Here is a 20,783-nt window from a genome sequence, read left to right as displayed (position 1 = left end):
TGATGCAGCACATCACTACCTTTGTCCTTGGATTTTGGGGGCCTTGTTCTGCTCCCTGTCTCTGTCTTCTGGCTCTGGGTACCCAGAGAACAGGTCTGGATATTACAGACTGAGGCAAAGAAGGCATTAAGTACCTTAGCCTTTTTCTTAATCTTTGTGACTGTTTCCCCCTCCAACCAATGAAGGATGGAGATCATAGTTACCCTTCCTTTTGTTGCTAATATGTTTATAAAAACATTTCTTGTTGTCTTTTACAGCAGTAGCCAGATTAAGTTCTAGCTGAGCTTTGGCCTTTCTAATTTTCTCCCTTCATAGCCATTTTTTACCCTGAGCCAGGGTGGCTGTGTTCCATGCTGAGTTGTCTTTTAGCACATGGTTACAACCTACTCCTGCTGTTAAGACAGCCTTCTTGCAGAATGTCCAGTCTTCCTCGACTCATTTGTCTATCAGGACTTCCTCCCAAGGCCAAAATCTCCCTCTGAAAGTCCAAGGTAGCCAATCTGCAGACCCCTCTCCCTACTTCTCTGAAAACTGAAAACTGTCTTTTTTGTGATCACTGTGCCCAATAAAACGTCCTGCCATCACATCACCCAAAAGTCCTTTGTTCACAAAAACGGGTCCACTGGGGCACCTTCCCTAGCTGGGTCCCTCACCAGCTGTGCCTGGAAGTTATCTTCCACACACTCCAGGAACGTCTTAAACTGGGTCCGATTTCCAGCAGTTGTCTGGTAAGTCAAAGTCATGTGTAAGAGCAAGGGCCAGTGATTGTGAGACTTCTCCTGTCTGCCCTTAGAATATTGCATCTGCTTCTTCATCTTGCTTGGCTGGTCTATAACAAACTCCCACCCTGACACCTGCTTTGTTGGCATTTTGTTGATTTCTACCCATAAACACTCAACCCTTTCGTCACCACTGTCAAGCTCTAGACAATCAAAACACTCTCTTAACATAAAAGGTGTATCCCACCATCTGTCCTTCCTTGTGTATGCCTTCAGAGGCATTTCCAGCCATCCTCTGCAGCCCTCCCCTTGTGGGAGTCATCCCACCCTAGGATGGTAGCTGTGTCACAGCTGTCCTGCAATGCAGGTACTCCCACCTCCTCCTCTTTTGTTACCCATGCTGTGTGCATTGCTGTAGATGCCCTTAAATTGAGTTACTGTTCCTGCCCCCTTTTTGTGGGAAGAAGCTGTAATTCCTAGTGATCATTCTCAGGCACTTCTTTAATTTCTAACACATCAGTAACCTTTGTGTCTTCACTGCCTCATGAATCTCCATCCCCTGACTCCACTGGGATGTCAGAACAAAGAACCTTATTGGAACACCGTCCCTTAAACACTGGCATGCTACATAGCATCCCTTTTGCTTTTCAAATCTAGTTTAAAGACCTGATAACTCCTCTGCAAAGATACTTTCTCCCCTTTTGACAGACAGGTGTAACCTGTCTTTCTAGGCTTGGTATTCTATAAACCAACCTGTGGTTAAAACCCCAAAAGTTCTGTCAATGACAGCATGCTCAGAGTGTGTTCTTAATCTGCTGTCTCTTCCTTCCTCAATCCCTGCAACTGGAAGGGCAGAGGGGAGCACTACTTTTTCTCCTGATCCCTTAATCAGTCATCCCAAGGCCTTGAAGTCTCTTGATTGCCCACAGACATCTTCTTGGGATTTCATTGGTGCCTAACTGAAAAATCAGTAATGAAGTGAGAGCTGTATCAGAGTGAAAAGTTTTATTTTCATATCTTTAACTCTGTCACTGAGGAGGCAGAGGACAACCGCAAGAAATGAGTCTAATCAGCATATTGGGTGTTCTGTTCCCTCCAGAAGCGAGTCTCCCATGACCCATCCTTTTTTCTCTATGGAAGCAATTTTGATGCGGGGAGCAATCTGAATTAACCTACAGCCAAGTGAACCGCCATCCTTGCTGCTGTTTGGTTCCACTTGCAGAGGCTCACATCTGTTATCCCAGGGCCCCTGAGACAGTGAGATAATCACACAGGAGACCTGCCTGCTGTGCTGGGCAGGAGCTTGTTGCCATTGCCCCCTGTCTCTTCATCCCTGTGTTCAGCCAGATGGAGAGATGACAGAATCCTTCCTGTCATATGTTCTGTCTGCCTATGGGATGTGCTCCATGAAGGCAAGGTGCAATTTCAGTGTGTATGTAGTTCTGAAACTACACTCCAGTGTGTTTTTTATTTGAATATAGACTAAATAGCCCATACAGTGGGGCTTGAATTAGGGAATAGAGCATGGTTTCACTTCCAGATTTCTTTGCCTCCCATGAATATTTGAATAGCATCAAAACTTAATTTGTTGTGCAAGAATTAAGGAGGAGGCACAAGATCCTGCTATACTTTTTTTTTAATCATTCTACCTTAAGTAAAGTGCAGGTAAATGTATTTCTCCGCAACATTGTGTTGCAGAAGTGCAGAGCATTTAAAATGGTGTCAGGGAAATCCAGTTTGGAGGAGACATCTAATTGCAAGGGCAATATTTTTAAGAAGCCATTTTAGTGTTAAAATCAAGCATAGTAAAAAGGATGCACTCAGGAAATGTATTAAAGAAGAGACTTGTGAAGCATGCCAATACTTGTAAATGCATCTGCACCCTGTAGACGCCAAACCCCAAATTGCTTTCAAATGAAAGCTCTTATAATACATTTTTAAAACATCAGTGATATTAAAATTCCATGTTCTTTTTTAAATGCTTTGACTTTTTTAAGGAATGCATTTAACTGGAAAGCTAGCCGAGGCACAAAAAGAATAAAAGAGAAGCAAGATAAAAGGAAGAAGTGGGGAAGAGGAGCAAGGCTGGATATCAAAACAAAACTTCAAAGCCAGGACACAAAGTCAAACAGTCAGCCTGAAAAAAGTCATAAGAACTACTATCCTAATCACTATTTCTGTCCTTCTCTCTGAAATGCTATTGAATGGCATTAAAGCAGAAAAGAATAACAATTCAAAAAACAATGGGGAAATATGTCTTGGTAAAATGTTTCCCCTTCACCAAAAAAATGCTAAGTGCTTTCATACAGTAGTCAATGTGATACTTGCATTTTCTAAGGTGTGTTAGGTACCAAGTGATACTTGATAGTGAATGTTTTGCATACTATCTTCATTACTTTCTACTTTTGCCATAGGCAGCCCTGGTGTTCTGTAGTTCAGTAAACATTTAAAGGTTGATCTTGTTTTTATTTTGGGTGATTTTGTTTTGGTTTGGTTTTTTTTCCCTTGTGTTCACTACAGTAGTTGAAATGGAATTGCAGAGGTGTTGCTACCCACATTAGACATGCTGCCCTGGTAGCATGCCAGAGTCTGCTGGGCACCAATTCTGTCCCAGTTCTCCTACAGAAAGACTTTTCTCTGAAGAGCTTTATGGTTCACAGTAATAAATTTAAAATATTTTTGTCTTGCATAAAATTTGTATTGAATCAGTGTGAAATCATTAGTTGGTCAAAATGTTCTTCATTGGCTAAATGATGGAAAATATTTATGGTCTCTTCAAATGTGAAAATTATTCTCTATATATATGGCAGTCATCCAGAAGCATTGTTAAACACTCTTCCTGAGCATAGGAGTAATAAAATTTTCAGGATTTTTACAGAAGGCTTACAGCTGCTTTCAACAGGGTACACAGTGATGCAGTATTAACATTGTAGCCTTTCTGGATCGCTTTTTGTATTGTCACCAAAATTAAATGTTCTGCCCCTAACCTGTGATAAATCAGTAATTAATGGTACACAGCAAACAAGCAGAAGGTGAAGCTCAGAAAGATGTTAGCTTCCCCTTAGGCTCACAGAGAGATCACAGAACATGCTGTTCTCTGCTGTTGAGTCCAGTAGTGTCAATTAGTCTTAGACTTTATTGTTTTCAGCTGCACAGGAATTGGAGCTTAGCAAAGGAATTATGTTACTTCATTTTTGCAAACTTCACAAAAGGGGGTGTTTGAAAACCATTGCATGGTTGTCCTATTGGTTCTGATGGTTATTTTCATGCACCTGTTGATCATTTAGAAAACCCTGTTCTACTGAAAAGCACAGATTGTACAATGCAAATAAAATTTCTTTCTCTGTTATTCTGTAGTTCTATAGGTACAAGGAGATGTTCTAAGCTATAATTCAATATCAAATGGGGAGCTAATAATTTAACAAATTTCAATTGGATTGCCTTCCTACTATTTAGGGCATCATGCAAAATGTCCTAAATAGTAGGAAGGCAATCCAAGTGAAATTTGTTTAGCGTTCTAGTAATACAGTAAACTTTCCAGGGTTGTCTAAGAGTGGTAAGTGAAATGGTTGTCACTGTAGGGGCACAATGATGTACATGTTCAGCCTGTAACACCCAAAAAGACAAAATCTAGCCTATCAACTACCATGTTATTGTCACTGACACATTGCAACAGGTTTTAACATCATGAGAAAATATGTGTTTCACATAAATGTTCTATGTGTATCTACATCTCTAGTTAGATAATTGTTGGGAGGCTTAAAAGTTGTAGCTATTGCACCTTTAGCTTCTCTTAATGCATTTTCCATTCAGTGGAATGCACATCTGTCAGAGTATATTTCTTTCCCCTTTAGCTGCAAAAAGCTGGTTGCATTGGGGTATTAGCTGTGTTGATACAGATCTGTAGGGATCATTAGCTTCCTTGGCAGGGCTCCAAGTAATCTGAGACCCAGTCTAATCTCTCCTGTTAGGTGCTCATTGCTACTCCTGTTGAGAAAGGCATTTCAATACATTACTGCAGGCATTTTAATACCTTAACCTTCCTTTGCTGGTTTGTTTGGTTGGTTTGTTGTTTAGGCTTTGGGGTTTCTTAAATAAAATGTCCTGTATATTATATTTTTCCTCTTGAGTTTTGGAACTGGATTTTTCCTTCTTTATAATTTACTTGAATTAGGCATTAGCCTGATGAATCTTGTAAGTCCAGCAGAAACTGTCAGAATATTGATGTATGGGCAGCAGGTCACGAGCCAACTGCTTCCAGTCATAATCTTCCCCACTGACAGTGCTGAAGCATCAGTTTTATTTTTAGAAGTGCAGCTTAGAGAGAAATAGTCATGTTCACATGAGCACGTGCCATTTCATTAAAAGATCACAAAATATATTGTTGCATAGAGAAAGGCAGGTGACTTACAGAAGTAGCAAGTAAATATTTCTAATCCAGGAATCTATATCCAAGACAAAAATACTTCCAGTATTCCATTCCACTGCTTCCTCTAGAGCATCATCATTTTCACCATCCTGAAAATGATGATGGTCTCGAGTAAGCAGTGATAGTGGATAGATTTGAGAGTGTAGTTGATAAGAAAGGAGAAATTTGCCTTGGACTTGAAAGTTGAGATGAGCAGAGATGTTCAAAGTCATCAGATACTGAATGCTGATCCAAGGAATATAGAGCAAGACATGTTGCATCATTCACTTTTGCTTAGAATATTGGAAAATTAATGGCATTTCCATGCTCTCCCTCTGCAAACCCTCTAAACTATTAAGCATTTTTGGTGGTTTTTCTGTCTCTTTTTCTTTACAGCTCTTTGAACTTCTGTATCTCTCAGAATATTTAGAAATATATTAATGGGAAGTGATGAGAATGTGAAGGTTATTATTATCTCAACTGTGAAGCAGCAAGAAAATTATAGAATAATCTAGAAGAACTATCCATCATTGCATGCTGAAAAAAGAGGTTAGATTATGTAATGGGGGCAAAAATCTCATTTAGTCCAAGTTCCTTTCAGAAGTCTTTTGCAAGACATCTTTTAATATGAATCTGAATAAAGTCAGATAGTTTATTTTTTCCCCTTTTTACAGTACTGAATTCATTATAAAGTGATTTCCCATTCCAAATTCAGGCAGCGTGAAAACAGCTAATCAGAGCTACAAAGACAAGATTAATTGGTGTTAATTCCAAATATTAGTGTTGGAATTTGCTTGGCTGAATAGGTCTAGACTTAAAATGATAGGAAATAAGTTACAATAATGGATCTAAATAAAGTAGATCATTCTTATACAGTGTAAATGGGGGGAAAATTGATGCAGCAGTAATTTCTGGATTTTTTTTTCTTTTTTAAATTCAGAAAATTCTTGAAATGGTTTTGTGACTTATTTGTGTTATTTCAAAATCACTAACTTGATCTGCTGACATGGGAGAGCAGATCTTGCATCTTCTAAGGCAGACATTTCAAAGCTATGAGCTTGACCAATGTGTGGGGGTAGCCTCAAAGTGTTTTCCACTTCTTCCATGCCATGTGATGAGTACACCTGAATTCATTGCAGTCCTCTGGCTTTTATCATTCAGAAGCTGGTGTAGATCAATACATAATTCTGCCATAAGAACAGCAGAAAGGGAGGAAAGAAAAAACCAAAACAATTGAATGTCAGAGCTGCAATCTTCTTTTGTGCCAATAGCGTTTCATTGGAATGGCACAAAAAGCGGAGAGAGTCTGAACTCAGGCTTGGTACTACTCACACACACGCTTAGAAATAATGAGAGGTTTAAGAAATCTCATCACCACTACCATCTCCAGGCAGCTTCCTGACCCAGTGAATTCAAAAGGTGAAGGAAAAGAGGAGAAAGTAAAGAGAGAACTCAACGAAACAACATGAAGTGCATGCAGAAAGGCCAGGGAAATACAGCAAAGGACCTTGTAACTGATGTGGAAGGAAAATTGAACTCCAGCAGTTGTGTTTGCAGATGCAAGGAAGATGCCAAATACTACTTGCATCTTGATGAGGAGGATGGCCTCCAGGAATAACTGCAATTTGTAGAAACACAGGAATCTGAAATGAAATAAAACTATGTCTTTAGGAATAATATTTCTAAATTTCTAACATCAGTCTGCGAGGAAAGGAAAAATATAGCAACTAGTACAACTTTGATGTTTTATTGAAAGACTTATTTAATGAAATGAAAAAATTATTTGGAAATCTCTATTACTTTCTGGATTATATACCAGAGAAGCAGATGTAGGGTCCTACTTATGGCAAATAGTGCACTGCTCATAGAGAGGACTGTGTCTGTAGTGATTGCTGTATGAACCCAAAGTTTGAAGAAGATGGATAAAAAAATGTGTGTTACATAGCAACCTGCAGTAATCTGTGGAAAAATCCTCTGTTAAGTAACAGGATGGTGGTGTGATTTCTTCAGAAGAAACCTCTTATGCTCTCGTTTCTCTAAATATGAGAAAATAAATGAATTTCAAGGGCATTTGACTGAAAATTAATTTGAACCTCAAAGCAGTCCACTACAGGGTCCACCTGCTGTATCCCCTATCTGAAAGGATATAATTTGCCTCAAAGAGGTTTGCTAAACTGAAGTCTGAATTCTGTCCTTGCTTTTAGTCTATACCTGCAGATAAACGCTGTGGAGGTTAGATGCATAGACAGGGGGCTCAAGTAAAATGAAAGAAGTTGCTATTAAAACATACTTTGCTCTGTGGAGTAAGCATCCATACCATCCTGCTTTAAGGAAGCTGATCACCTGATGCTCTCAGAAATTCTTGTCTTTTTTTTATGTGAAGCAAATTACAGTCTAATCAAGTAGTATCTCAGAAGTCTGAATATTATTTTGGGGGGTTAAAACAATGTGTCTTCCCATTTTTCCAGGCACAAATGTGTTTTAGCACAGTTGATTTATCTTGATTGTTCAGTTTTAATAGGTTTGATAGGCTGAAAAACTGAAGTGGCAAAAGTCTTAGGTAGTATCTTAGGTAGCTTTAAGTTAATATGGATATTACACAGCTACCTTGTGACAGGACCGATAACTCAGTTGCTGTTGCTTTGCAGAGAATGTTAGGTGATTTTTTTTTTTTTGTTCCATTTTTGTTTTTTTTTTTTTCATTTATAAACACTGTGTTTAGTTTTTATGCCTTATGAACTGATACCTTGGTATTATAAGTACATGCTGAGGATTTTGTGTTCCTCTTTGGTAAATCTGTTTATTGGCTGGGAGGAAGCTGATGTTGCATGAGGAAAGTGGGTTTTTGAGTTGTGAAAATTACCACTGGCTACTGGGTTCAGTAGGGAGTGAAAATCCTGTTCCTACCAGCTGGGCATGGAGTGGTGGATGCCTTTGCAGTCTGTGAAGGCTGTCCTTGTATGCGCCCTATCTGGTGGGGACTGGTGTCCCTTATAACCCCCCATTCCTGCTGTGCTTGTGTCTCCCTGTTAGGCTCAGAGTCTTCCAGCAGTGCTGGCTCCTCAGGATCCCTGTCACGAATACATCAGCCTCTCCAAAGTGCATCTCTCGTCCCTGGGGTGACAGCCAATTCTTCGGGCAGCGTGTCCTACCCTGAGAACGGGATGAGTGGCCAGGTGGCCCCCAGCAACACCAGCTATATCATTCTTCCACTTGAAGCTGCAGGGATCCCTCCTGGCAGTATCCTTCTCAACCCTCACACAGGTCAGTACAGCTCCCTCGTGCCTGATTCTGCCCTTTGGGGCTTCTGATGTCAGCTCGTGAATCGGCAGGTTTCTTGCTTCCAGACATGTTTTTCTGGAGGCACTTTATGAGCAAATATACATTGAAATGATGTTTGGCAAATTGTTGTTTTCAAATATGCAGGCAAAGCTAGATTTGATTTCTGAGGCTGTTGTGGCTTAGCTGGTGGGAAATGATACAAAACACTCTTGCTCCATCCCAGACAGGATATTCATCATTCAGCAGTCCTGGTGCTCCCTGGCTCTCTGAATCCTCTAAGATCCTGTTAGCATCAATAAGGACAAATGCTCTTCTATATCAAGTATGCTGAGATATGGTGCAACCAAAATATAAAGTCATACTCTTAGAGATTTTGCTTAACAGCAGAACTTCAAAAGGCTTAAAGGCTGCATTTGAATCTGCACTTCAGAATTAATTTTATGTGAGCTATATGATTAGCAATTGTATTTAAATTGTGAAGTTTGTGATAAGACAAAGATGTAACTCTTAAATTTCTGATAGTTTTCATCATTGCAGCTCACAAACGAGGCACTTGCAAGCACCAGAGTGCTGTGGGCATTTCAGAAACTCTTCAGTTTGAACTTGAGTGCTTGATGAAAGCTTAAGGCCTCCTTGGTCTGGATGAAGTCTGGATCATGTTATGCTGTTGCTCCCCACCATATTGTAGTATCAGTGTTAAGAAGGTTCAGGGAGTTTGAGGGTGTGGTGCTTCCTTGGTAATTTAGACTCTTCCAGTGACCACGGCTAGCTGTGCTGTCAGCCTTAGCTGAGTTATGCTGTGTTTAAGACAAGAAAGCTTGTAGTGAAATGTAGCTTCCATTATACTGAGAGCTGAGGGTTAAACTCCAAAATATTTTTTTCTAAGTCCTTAAAAGGACATTCAGGAACTTCTTCTTCGGGGATTTTTGTTTATAACTTGTATTTTATGTGTATTACATCCCTATGTTCCACTATTTTGGTGGAAATGCCTAAAGCTTACTTGTGTGTCCACTACTAAGAATCAATTTTTGGCCATAGTTCAGTCAAGAAAGTTGCAGCCTTTAAGGAAAATGCAGCCTTGGTAAATTCTTCAGCCAGTTTTACCACAGATATTTATAGGTGGTGATGTCTGGGGCTGATCAATATGTATCAGCATATTTAAAATTAAAGAGGAGTTCTTGTTTGTTTAGATTTGAATGTTGTAAGCTTGCTAAGTTCTGTCCGGAGAGGTGACTTAGTAACTTGCACAACCTTTACTCTTCCAGAGCCTTTACTCTTTAAGAGTACTTTTTTCCAAACCAATATTGACATGACAGCCTAATACAGTCAGCAAGGAAAACATCCATCATTATATTCATCTACTCATTTCTGTTCTGGTAGATGACAGTTCTGTCTGCAGCACTGAAATTTCTTGGTCAATACAGATGACAACATTTTGTGTTCCACCATATGGTCCATTTCCATACAGAACTCATCAGGCCTAGGCAGGAGTCAACTGTAATTCAGGTGACAGGACTGAGAAACAAATGAAAGGAAATTTTGCTGCATGGAGCCCTCAAACAGCTGAGAGATGCTGCTTGTTCCTGGCCAGGATTGTTCTTTGGCTTGTTCCTGGCAAGGACAGAGACTGGAGCTCACCACACTTGAAAGAGCCCTGTAAGAGGAACATCTCCTACATCTATCTTGTCAATTTAGCAAATTGCAGCAGCTAGTTCAGATTTTTGCTTGGTACACAGGGAGTCTTTTTTTTTTCTGCTATAGATATAATGCATTTCAATACTGTCTCTAGACCAGAGCACCTTATCTTCCCTCCCTGTGTGCCTCTGTCTGCAGATGCATCATTGGGAAACCCATGCATGTTTGTATGGTTAACATTCAGGGAGCAAGTGTTTTTGTGTACATATTATTTTGTGTTTCTTTCAAACCTTGTGTTCTGTTTCTGCAGCTCCCATGTAAATATATACATAATAAAGTAATGGAGAGTGCAGATTTCTTTAAAAACCTGAAATTCTTGTCTCACACTCCTAGCTTCATGCTGATACTTTGTGCTGGAAGTCAGACTGTACTTCGGCATCTGCTGTGTTTTTCACATGCAGCAAAATACATGCTGCAAAATTGTCACTCTTTGGGCTCAGAATCTTTGCATCTTATTAGGGAAACATTACAAAAGGAGCTCCATGGGAGGAAATTTAGATTGCTGGATGCTGTGATCGACTATCAAAGTGATGGATGCTGTCAGAAACAGAGATGAAGAGAAGACAGTTGAAAGAAAAGGAAAAAAGATCTTTGTTTCCGATAATGAATAGATTTTCTTTCCCTGTGTCATACCATTGTTTAGCTCTTTCTTCTCCTCTTGCAGAGTGGCTACTTCCAGTCTTTTTCTCTCTTTTTGATCATAACACCATGTCCTTCAAAGATCTTTCCTTCCTTTCACACTACATAGTCATTGACTGTGCAAGCCTCTAATGGCATCCAGAGATGCAGTCAATTTCTTCCTGCTCTGAGGATAACTGTGCTCCTTACCAGATGTTGGGAATACACACTTTCTTTTCCATATCTGCAGTTTCCTTTATTTTCTCTCCTCTGCTTTACCTTTCTCCTTCCCCAGATAGTCAAGCTTCGTACTTGCTTTGGGAAAGAGCCATTTATGTGGCTGTGCTCTCCATTTCACTTACTTCACCAACCTGCTTTACCCTTTAAAGGATTCTTCTTGACACATTCTTCCTTAACCCCTCTGACAATTTAAGAGCATTTTCTTTTCATTGGTACTCCTTGAAGTAACATTGCAATCTTCGCCCTTCTATCAGGGCCAAAGTTCATAACTTACAAATGTCTTCCCTGTTACCTTCTGATGTCTCCTTTTCATTTCTGATTTCAAGATTTCTTCATGAGAAGTCTCCTCTTTTTTTTTTATCTTTAAAAGTGTTGCTGGGACTTTAGACTCTCAGTTCTGCCGTCTTTCATTAAGCCACAGGAAATGCTCTTTATTAGCTTCCCTTGAGCATCTGACACAGGCTTTGGGATTGTGTTATCCTGCTTCCTCTGTCTTCTAAAGTACTTCTGGGGCTTGAGATTCCCAAAGTTTGGAGTCCATGCCATAGTCACCCAGGGGGTTCACAGCAAGAATCAGGAAATCAGTAAACAGAACTAGCCATGCTTCTTTTCCACTCAGTCATGACCTTTCTCAGCATGAATGTGGTGTTGGGTTCATCCAGAAACTTGATGCTTTAAAGAGACAGAAAGCAAGGTTCTTTGGCTGGTGCTCTAATGCATCTCTGACCATGATTCATTGGAAGAAGAAACTAGAAGGCTGAGGAGTAGATAGCGCAGATAGAGATGCTTTGTAGGATACAAATCAGAAGTTCATTACTATTACTCCAAGTTACTGAACTCCTCCAGATCTCTCTTTTTATCTCAGATAGTCATACCTTAGTTACCTACTTCAAAGATTATAACATCATTGCTAAAATTACTTTTTTTTTTCCTCTTGGAAGTATTCATAATTCCTTTGATTTACAGATTTATGATGGAAGTGAAAAGAGAACTGAGGCAATGGAAAACATTTTTCCTACTGAGAAATACCATTTCTTTTTTGTTTTCAAGACAATGACTTGGGTAAAATTTTTCTTTTAAACAAACATTGTTTTTGCAAGATTATTCCCCCCAGCTTAATTACCTGAAGCAAAATGAGTTCAATAGCTTTAGTAGAACTCTGAAAAGAATTTGTCTTGTATATAAGAGATTCTTAAATACACCATAAGTGTTGCTTCCTTGAAAACTGGAGTGCTAGCTCCTCTAAGCATAAGGCACAGCTCTGTGTTATTAGCATGTGTAAGTAAATCAGTAACAAGAGTGGGTTTGGTTTTTTACCCTTTCCTACAAACCGTATTGTTTCAGAAGTAGTTGTGTACATTTGACTGCTGTTGTGTTAGATGAAAATGTAAGGCAATGTTCTCTACTTTCAGTGTTTGCTCCAAAGTTCAATTTTAATGTTAATTGATTCATCACTGAATGATTTCAAGTAACCATAGCATCTGAATCATCTTATAGCCATGGTAACTTTCCATCCATTCCTTGGAAAATCATGCTACTGAAACAAATATCTGCAGTCTTGCCTGAAAAATAAATAAAAGCTGTCTGATTCTGTAATTACTGTAATGAGATGTTGTGAGTGAGGAACCCTTTACTCCCGTAGCAGGTCAGCTAAAAAGCGATTAGTTAAAGCAAGATCGTTTGCTTTCACACAGCAAACAGTATTTTCTTAAAAGTGTCCAGCAAGAGCCGGGCGTTTTGTTTCAGGTCAACCGTTTGTAAATCCTGATGGGACGCCGGCAATATACAATCCTCCCAGTGGCCAGCAGACAATGAGGAGCCAGGTGGTGGGACAGTCTCAGCAGCAGCCTTCACCCCAGCAGCCTCAGCAGGTTCAACAGCCACAGCAGCAAATGGCAAGTCACCTTGTCACACAGGTAGGTGTGGTGTCACTGGAAGAAAGAAGGAGCTCTTGGGGATATGAAGAATGATCTAGAGGAAAGAAGGGAGGAACACAGCTAAACCAAATGTCAGGATGTTCTTTTCAACGTGGATAAAGCAGATGGGGAGGGAAGATTAGATCTTCAATTTTATATAAAGGATGATTTAATTTCCAAAAGTACTGTTAAGCATGTTGGTGCATGTCTACATAAAATTAGTTTGAAAAATTTACCCATTAGTGGAAGCTGAACCATTCATTCTCAAAACAAGTGCAGTCTGTAATTCTCTCCAAAGATCTGGGGACATTTCTCTTTTGACAGCAGTGAGTTGAGTCAAAGAATAAAGTACAAGAGCTCTACAAACCCTTTCATGCCCAAGTTGTCTTGGCCCCAGTCTGTGGGTGCTCTCCAAGCACTTTTGCCCCAGTTTGGTGGTTTTCTGCCTGCACCAATATTCTGGCTGTGATCCTGCTCTTAGCTAGAAGTTGTGAAGCTGCAGCAGGAAGAGCAATTTTGTTTGAGCACAGTGCAATGTTGGCTCTCTGGTCCCTGTGCTGGCTGTGGCACACGACCAGACATGGCTGAGCATGGGCAGCAGGGTTTGGGTCTGGCTCAAACTTAATTTTGTGGATTGCATGCCTGTTCTCCCAGGGCAGAGCAGGCAGAGGGAACTACTCCAGCAAGAATCCTATATCCTGATTAGTCACAGAGCAGCCAAGATCTACTTTGGTTCTTGTGTAGCTTTATAATTTGGCACAGCTTCATCCCAGCTTATGCAGAAATACAGTGTTTGAATTCAGTGAAGTTGCTTTGATTTTACTGGGTTTGCACTTATATGGTTATGGCTCTTATTTCTTCATCTGGTCTTCACAGTTTTAGAAGACAGAGATAGGAGCAAACCTGTAAGAAGTTATATGAAAGGTTAAAATGACAGGAATACTAAAGCTATTCCAAGGTAATAGTGCTGTGGAAAATTGTTTTTTTCGCTTAGATAAACATCTGCTCCAAGCTGATGGCCTGTCTGTTGGTCATTCACAGTCTGTTCTTTGTCATTTTTTAAACTCTTGTGTTCTCCCAAAGCAGCTTTACAATCATTATTCCTTTGCCTGTGACACACTTGGAGTTAAATCAGTCACTAACAGCGAAATTCAAATATACACTTATGCTATGCTGCTTTCCATTTTTATCTCTGCAAATTAAACGTGGAATCATAATTTGGCTTTGCCTCATATTACGAGTAAGAGGGGATAGCTCTGGCTATATTTAATCTAACAGCCACCAAATCCACAAAAAGAGGCAGAAATATCAGTAATAAATAGTTGTTTTGTATAAGGCTAAAATGAAGACTAAAATCTCAGTACTTGACCTCTTGTACTCAGGCTGGTGATGAGTCACCTGTATTTTCAGAGCTGTGTTTGAGGTCTTTGTTCTCAATAACAAAGGTGGTGATGATGGTGCTTGTTATCTTTCTCTAGTGGAATTTATTGTCTTTCCCTTTGCTTGTTTTGCAGCCTGTTCAGACAATGCAGCCATCTTCTCAATCAGTCCAATATCCAGCAGTTTCTTATCCTCCCCAGCATCTCCTGCCAGTCTCTCCAACACAGCAGTTTTCTGTGGTACTAAATATTTCTTACTTCTGTTTTCTGTGGTACTAAATATTTCTTACTTCTTTTTTTTTTTTTTTCTTTGAAGTTGGAGGTGTGAGTATGTGTGTCCAAGAGCCTCTGGGGAGCACCGCAACAGGTGCCCCACACGACAGCCCTGTCTAAATACCTGCTCACCTTTATGCTTTGGTACTGACAGGCATTTTGTACGAGCATTCCCACTGGTTCTGGTTCCCTAACCCGAAGGGTGATGTTACAGCAGGGCTCTCTACCTGCTTAGCAGACCCTCCAGAAAAATACTTTGTTCTGCCTGCTGGTAGGAGCTTATGTCTCCTCACTTAATGCCAAGTGACCTTAAATTGCTAACTTGAATAGTTGAGATTTGAGTTATTCCTCTTTTGTGTCCACAAAGACAGGAGAAGAGACCTCAAGAAAACACTATTTTTATTTTATATTCTTTTACCCATATACTAAATCCACTGCCTGGATTTATTCCTTGGTGATATCAGAGGACTTGGGAAGGAGAGTAGCACTGAACCAGCTGCAGAAGGTGTGGTGTGCTGTACATCATGACAGTGCACCAATGGACATGTATAATGAAAATAAATAGAGTGTTCTTCTGGAGTCTGATTCTAGCTTGGTGCTTACAGGGCTAAGATTATACTGTTCTGAAATGAAACTGACCTTTTAAAGAGGCACCACAAGATTTTTTTCTGTGGTTTTTCACTCTTTGTCTAGTAATCTTGTTTAAGATTGATTTTTTTTTTCCTCCCAATATCACATAGTTATAGTAAAATATGTAAACAAAGCTGAATGGGTCCTTGCAGAAAAAATAATATTATAAATAACTAGTGATATCATTTGAAGGAAAAGAAATATTCCATGCTGAACAAAAGTTGCATATCTTAGTGCTAATTCTGTTGAAAAGTGTGCTGCAGGAATATCAGGTTGCCTTAGTTACAGTCACAAGAAAGCTAATATTTTTATTGGTTAATTTAATAGGGAGGCTTCATCTGAATGACTATCTTCAATACACATTACATTTTATAAACGCTACATAGATTATATGTGTTTGAAGGTGTTTTTCTCTTTTGTGACAATCTAGAGGCATTCCTGGCTCAATGAGGTCTCTTGCAGAATCTGTTTGCAGTCATTTGTCATTCTGATAATGAATATCCTAGCTTTCTAAAGGAACAACTTCACAGAGACAACTCATGAGTCTGAGTATGAATGTAGGATGACAGAAAAGTTAACGGCATTACTTCCATAGACCACCTGATGATCTGTCAGTAGTGTTTTAAACATTGATCCATGACATCTGCTCTCAGTTGTGTGAGTCTCTCTGTGTGAGGGTGAGTCCCAGAAGTGCTTTCCACAAGCAAATTTTTTATTTTGTTTTGTTTTAACACATTTTGACATTTCCAGACATTAAATGCATGTGCAGGATGGTTTTGGAGAATAAATATCACAGGGCTGCTAATGATATTAAGAGGTTTCTTTTGAAAAAAGAGCATTTTTGTGGTGCTTATTTCCTATCTGTAATTGGCATATTAATACACAATGGAGTTTGACTTGAGTATTTAAAAGTCTTATGTTATGGGCACAAAAGATGCCTAGAACCACACCCACACTTGTAAATCTTTGACCTTCACAGAATGAACTTGAGAGCATAGAATAGTATTAATCTTTTTGCAAGAATGAACAGATACAGTTCAGAATGCATGTATTATTACTAGCATGTAATGAAGCTTAGGTCCAATAACTTTCTATGGTACGTTTATCCTACCACAGATTTTTTTTTCTTTTCCCCTTCAATCAAATAGTAGAACTTGTTTCTCTTCAACACTGAATAAAAAGCCTTGAAACAGTAACATTAGGCCTAGCTTTTCTTTTAACTTTCTCTATGTTTACAACCTTGGCTTTTCAAATCAGTCCAAAAAGGGAAAGATCTGCAGCTGAATTCTACTGAATTCCTCTTGGGATCAGTTTGAAACACAGATGAAATTACCAGCATGTGTTTGGCTGACAAATTCTGTATTTGAGGATAGAGGTATCCATAATGTTATTTCCATGCCCTTTACATTTAAAATGTCTTCTTTTGAACACTGTAAAGTTCACTTGTCATTTTGGAATTAAAGGTGAGGGTGGCAGGGGGAAAGAGCCAAAATAATTGGCTTTTTTGCCAAATTATGCCATTCACCTTGCAGTCTGGAAGTCTTCGTCAAAGCATTTAGAGTGATTTTCATTTTAATTGCCTCCATTTTTGCTGAGATCCTTGCAAAGTTTGGCATGGATCGAAGCTGAGTGATTGCTTCCCCCCCTCACTCTCTGAGCCTATTTTGTTTTGCTAACTCATGTGCCTGCTGCACGCATCACATCTGTGTCCCCTTCTCCTGCCTTGTGCCCCGCAGCGCGATGACATGACAGCGCAGTTTGGCCAGATGAGCTTGAGCCGTCAGTCGTCAGGAGACAACCCCGAGTCGCCCTCCGGCCCCGTGTACCCCTCGCCCATGCTGCAGCAGCCTGCCCAGCAGACGGGCTACATCATGGCCTCCCCGAGCCAGCAGCTTCCCCCCGGAGGCTTCACGGGATCAGGAGCTCCGGTGTCCCAGCAGGTGCTGCAGCCGCCGCCCCAGGGCTTCGTGCAGCAGCCACCGCCACCTGCTCAGGTAGGCAAAGCCCCGCTGCCCCTGGGCACCCTGCCCTTCACAGCATCAGGGAGGGAACAGAAGTTACAGATCGTTTCTTATTTTTCCCCTGCTAAAAGTTTAGCAGATCTTGAGGCAGCAGGGGACTCTGTTGTTTCCTGGGTTCCATCGTATCCTTCCCTCTCTGCAAAACGCTTTCTGAGCATATGTTCGTAGTCCGTGACACATCTGCACATGAATATGAAGGAGGAGGGTGAGTAAATGCCCACGCTCCTCCTTCCCTGTGCAGGTACCAAAAGAGCAAAATGCACATCAGCCCAGGTAGTCGTTAATCATATTTAATTGACTTGAACATGTGAGGTGTCACAGATCAGTAATTTTAACTGTCTTCCTGAAGACTGATTATGTTTTACTGTTCACTACCAAACATCTCTGCTTGTCTCCTGGGTACCCTTACAGAATATTGAAAGTGATTACTGTCAAGAAGTAAAACGCACAGATGACTTTCTGGCCAATTTTCAAGGCATACACATTAAAAAGACAAATTTCTTTATCCAATTATAAATACTTCATTTAAATTCTACTTTAAATGGTATTAATAGCATTTCTCTTGTTTTCATACTATCCTTTGTAAGAAAAAATGTAAAAATAAAGTAAAAAACTTCACCATTTCTTTTAATGTAACTTCATTATAAACCTTCTTGGAAGTGGTTAGTTGGTTGGTTGGTTGGTTTTTGCTTACTGCTTCTCACTGAAAATTTCCACTTATGTTTATTAATGTAATTTGGTATTGACATAGGAATGAAGAATTTTTACTGTTACAGTGTTTTAAGTGGGCTAAGGATCTAGTTAATTAGATCACTAATTAACAGTAAAAGAAATCTGAGGACTATTGGATGCTGACTGTGCAATCCATAATTTCTGTGGTTAAAAAATGTGCAGCTATTTTTTCTGAAAGAAGGCTTGGCAAAAACAAGTTTGAAGGAGATGAAGTTCAGTATAATGTGATTTCTTTTACAAAAAATTGAAAATACTGCTAGAAAAATATCACGAGGAAAATATTTCACAGTTTGCCAAATGTAGCAGGTTTGGTGGTTTTTTAAAATTTGGGAGAAAAACATTACCTAAAGAGCAAAATTCCCTAATGAATCCATCTAGATTGTGTGTCCTAAGTATAGGCTGTCCAGGCTTTAGTCCTCATGTACAACCCCCAGGTGCCCTCAGTGTTTTCCAGCATCATTTAATCCAGCCTCAGGACACTTCCTGTGAACCAGGTAACTGTGAGCACCTCCATGTTACAGGCTGCCACCGCAGCAGGCACTGATGTTTCCCGCCTCTGCCAGCCAGGGATTGCTGTGGAGTGGAGTGGGCTGCAGGATGGTGCTGCCTGTCCTGACAGGGACACCACAGCAGCTCCTCACCCCCTCAGGTGACCCCCCAGTTCACCCTGGGGTCTCTGCTAGACCTGCCTTGGCTGGCCTTGCATAGGCTGCTTTGGGTGGGTTTGCCCCCTGCTCCTGCCCCTGGCTGAGCCTTGCTGTGGGAGCACTGTGTTTCACCCCTGCATGCGCAGCAGGGCACAGGGTTTTCACTCAGCACAGTGCAGTGTTACTTGGTGAAGCTCTTTTCCAAATTAATCCTTATACTGGTGTTACTTAGAGGCAGATTAACTTTTCCACAGGCCAAGTGATGGGGAGGTGCCTTTTCATGTGCAGGCTGCTCTAGGACCAGTGCTGGTGTGTCTAATGGTCACCATGTCTCTGTCCATTTTCCAGCTGTTTTCCTCCTATAGTTTAACGCAGTGGAAAGTTAATTGACAGGAGAAAAATATCTTTTGGCTTTGCAAAAGCTTCAGTTATTTCGCTGTGGAATGGTTTGTCCTCGGGGGGAAGTGTAGAAAGGTGAGAAATTCAGTGCTGTCAGGTTCCTCTAGTTCTGCAGATAACATCCATCTCCAGCTTGTTGCTGTTTCAAAAAAATCCTTGTCAGATCCCTGTGGAGGAGGGCATGGCAGGGTTTAGTGTCTGCTGCCCATGCCCCTATCCCTTGAAAGCACAGTGGCCTTGTTCTGCCAGAAGGGAGAGAGGGCAACCACTCTCTGCATCTGCATGCACAGATGGGAGCTTCTGATTCGCATTTCAACTTTTTATTCATTCACTTCAGTCCTAGAAAGTGGTTTGGATACACATTAAGTACATGTAGGGCAAATAGGGAATCCATCCTATAAAAAAATAAGAGGGAATCCCTGGGAAATAGTAGATCTTCTGCCCTGGGAGCTTAGCTTTCTGTACATGGGCAGATAGATCCCAAATCCTCGTCCTGCTCGTGGCACAGCTTCTCTGTGGCAGTGGCTTTGTCAGTCTGAGTCAGCTTTGTTACTCTTTGGGGCTTAGATGCAATAGTGAGGCTGCTCTCAGACACCATAGCAGGTGGTCTGAGGCAGGCTCTGAGAAAAAAGAAAGCATTAAAGACGGTAATGGAAGCAAAACATTATATGATGCATTAATCAATGCAATGCAATCAATGTAAAAGCACTTTTATATCTTAAATGTTGCTATTGAATTTATACCAGTATAAAAGTGGCATGACTTTAATGGCTAATTAGTTCCTGTAAATGCTCTGCTGATAAGGTTGGCTGTGATACCCTGAATGCTGTTGGAAAATAGCAGTGAAAATTTGGGTGGAGATTCTGTGAGTGTGATAATTTCCTGTGGGAGCTGAAAGGAGGAGAAAAAAATGCTTCAAGCCTACACATCCAATAGTACTAATTTAAATTAGTAGCTTTTCTATTAAAGTTCAGTTAAATGTGGGTCTACAGCTGCTCCCCAAGATTCTTTCTCCCAGTCTGTATTAAAGCAGAAGCAGACTGAGTTTGAAATGACCTGCCTAAGAAGTGGTGAAAGAAGCCTTTGGGGTTTTTTTTGCTTCCTATTTCATCACAGGTATCCCCCAGCTTGACAGCAAAGTCATCATTTAATAAACTGAAAATAAGGATTTCTGCTTCTTCAGCCAATTAGGAAAAAAATGAAAAACAAAACAAACAAACAAAAAACAAAACAAAAAAAAAAGACCAAAAAAACCCCCAAAAAAAGACCCCAACAACAACAAAGAAACCAACCCAAATCCCAAATATTACCCAGGGTTTTCTGAAAGGGATTTTTAGCAGCAAATGCCAGTTTGCTTTCTGTCATGGATATTGAACATATATATATTTGCTTTCTTTATTTTCAGTTTTCTTCTCTTCCTGATAGTTTTTCTGTAGCACTTATGGACCAAATACTTTAACAAGGGTCCACATTCTGCTTTGTAGTACTTTATCAATGGTGCCTGTCTTCGCCTCTGCAAATGAAGAAGTGGAAAAAAATATGAATATTATGTCAATGGAAAAGGGATATCCTCCCTGAAAAGTTATTTTCACCTCTGACTCATTCTGGAAGGTATACTGGCAAAATGATATCCAAAAGTGAGATGGCAGGAATTCTTGGAGAGGCCTGGAGATGTAATTAACATGTTGAAGGATTTTTCACTTGAATTAGTTTTGTGTCATCATTAATTTTGTGTCATCTTAAATCATCTGACTCTTTGCAGAAGCCTTCTCCTTGAGAGTCTGTAATGACCCTAAGACAAAATCTGTATTCATATCATATCTC

The 20,783-nt window shown here is 40.2% G+C and overlaps 1 protein-coding gene across 24 annotated transcripts in view; it reads left to right on the top strand.

Moving 5' to 3' along the window:
• Positions 1–20,783, top strand: part of ARPP21 (cAMP regulated phosphoprotein 21) — a 197,198-nt gene that overhangs the window by 135,805 nt on the left and 40,610 nt on the right. For all 24 annotated transcript variants that reach the window (XM_059488340.1, XM_059488431.1, XM_059488380.1 and 21 more), the window contains 4 exons: positions 8,161–8,391; positions 12,709–12,878; positions 14,393–14,497; positions 16,897–17,154. In XM_059488340.1, coding sequence (XP_059344323.1) covers positions 8,161–8,391; positions 12,709–12,878; positions 14,393–14,497; positions 16,897–17,154 — 764 coding nt within the window. The remainder of the gene's footprint in view (positions 1–8,160; positions 8,392–12,708; positions 12,879–14,392; positions 14,498–16,896; positions 17,155–20,783) is intronic.

This window comes from Ammospiza nelsoni, chromosome 1 (assembly GCF_027579445.1).
Source record: "Ammospiza nelsoni isolate bAmmNel1 chromosome 1, bAmmNel1.pri, whole genome shotgun sequence".
NCBI lineage: Eukaryota > Metazoa > Chordata > Aves > Passeriformes > Passerellidae > Ammospiza > Ammospiza nelsoni.
Note: the sequence above shows the minus strand (reverse complement) of the source record. Positions and strands in the feature narration are given on the sequence as shown.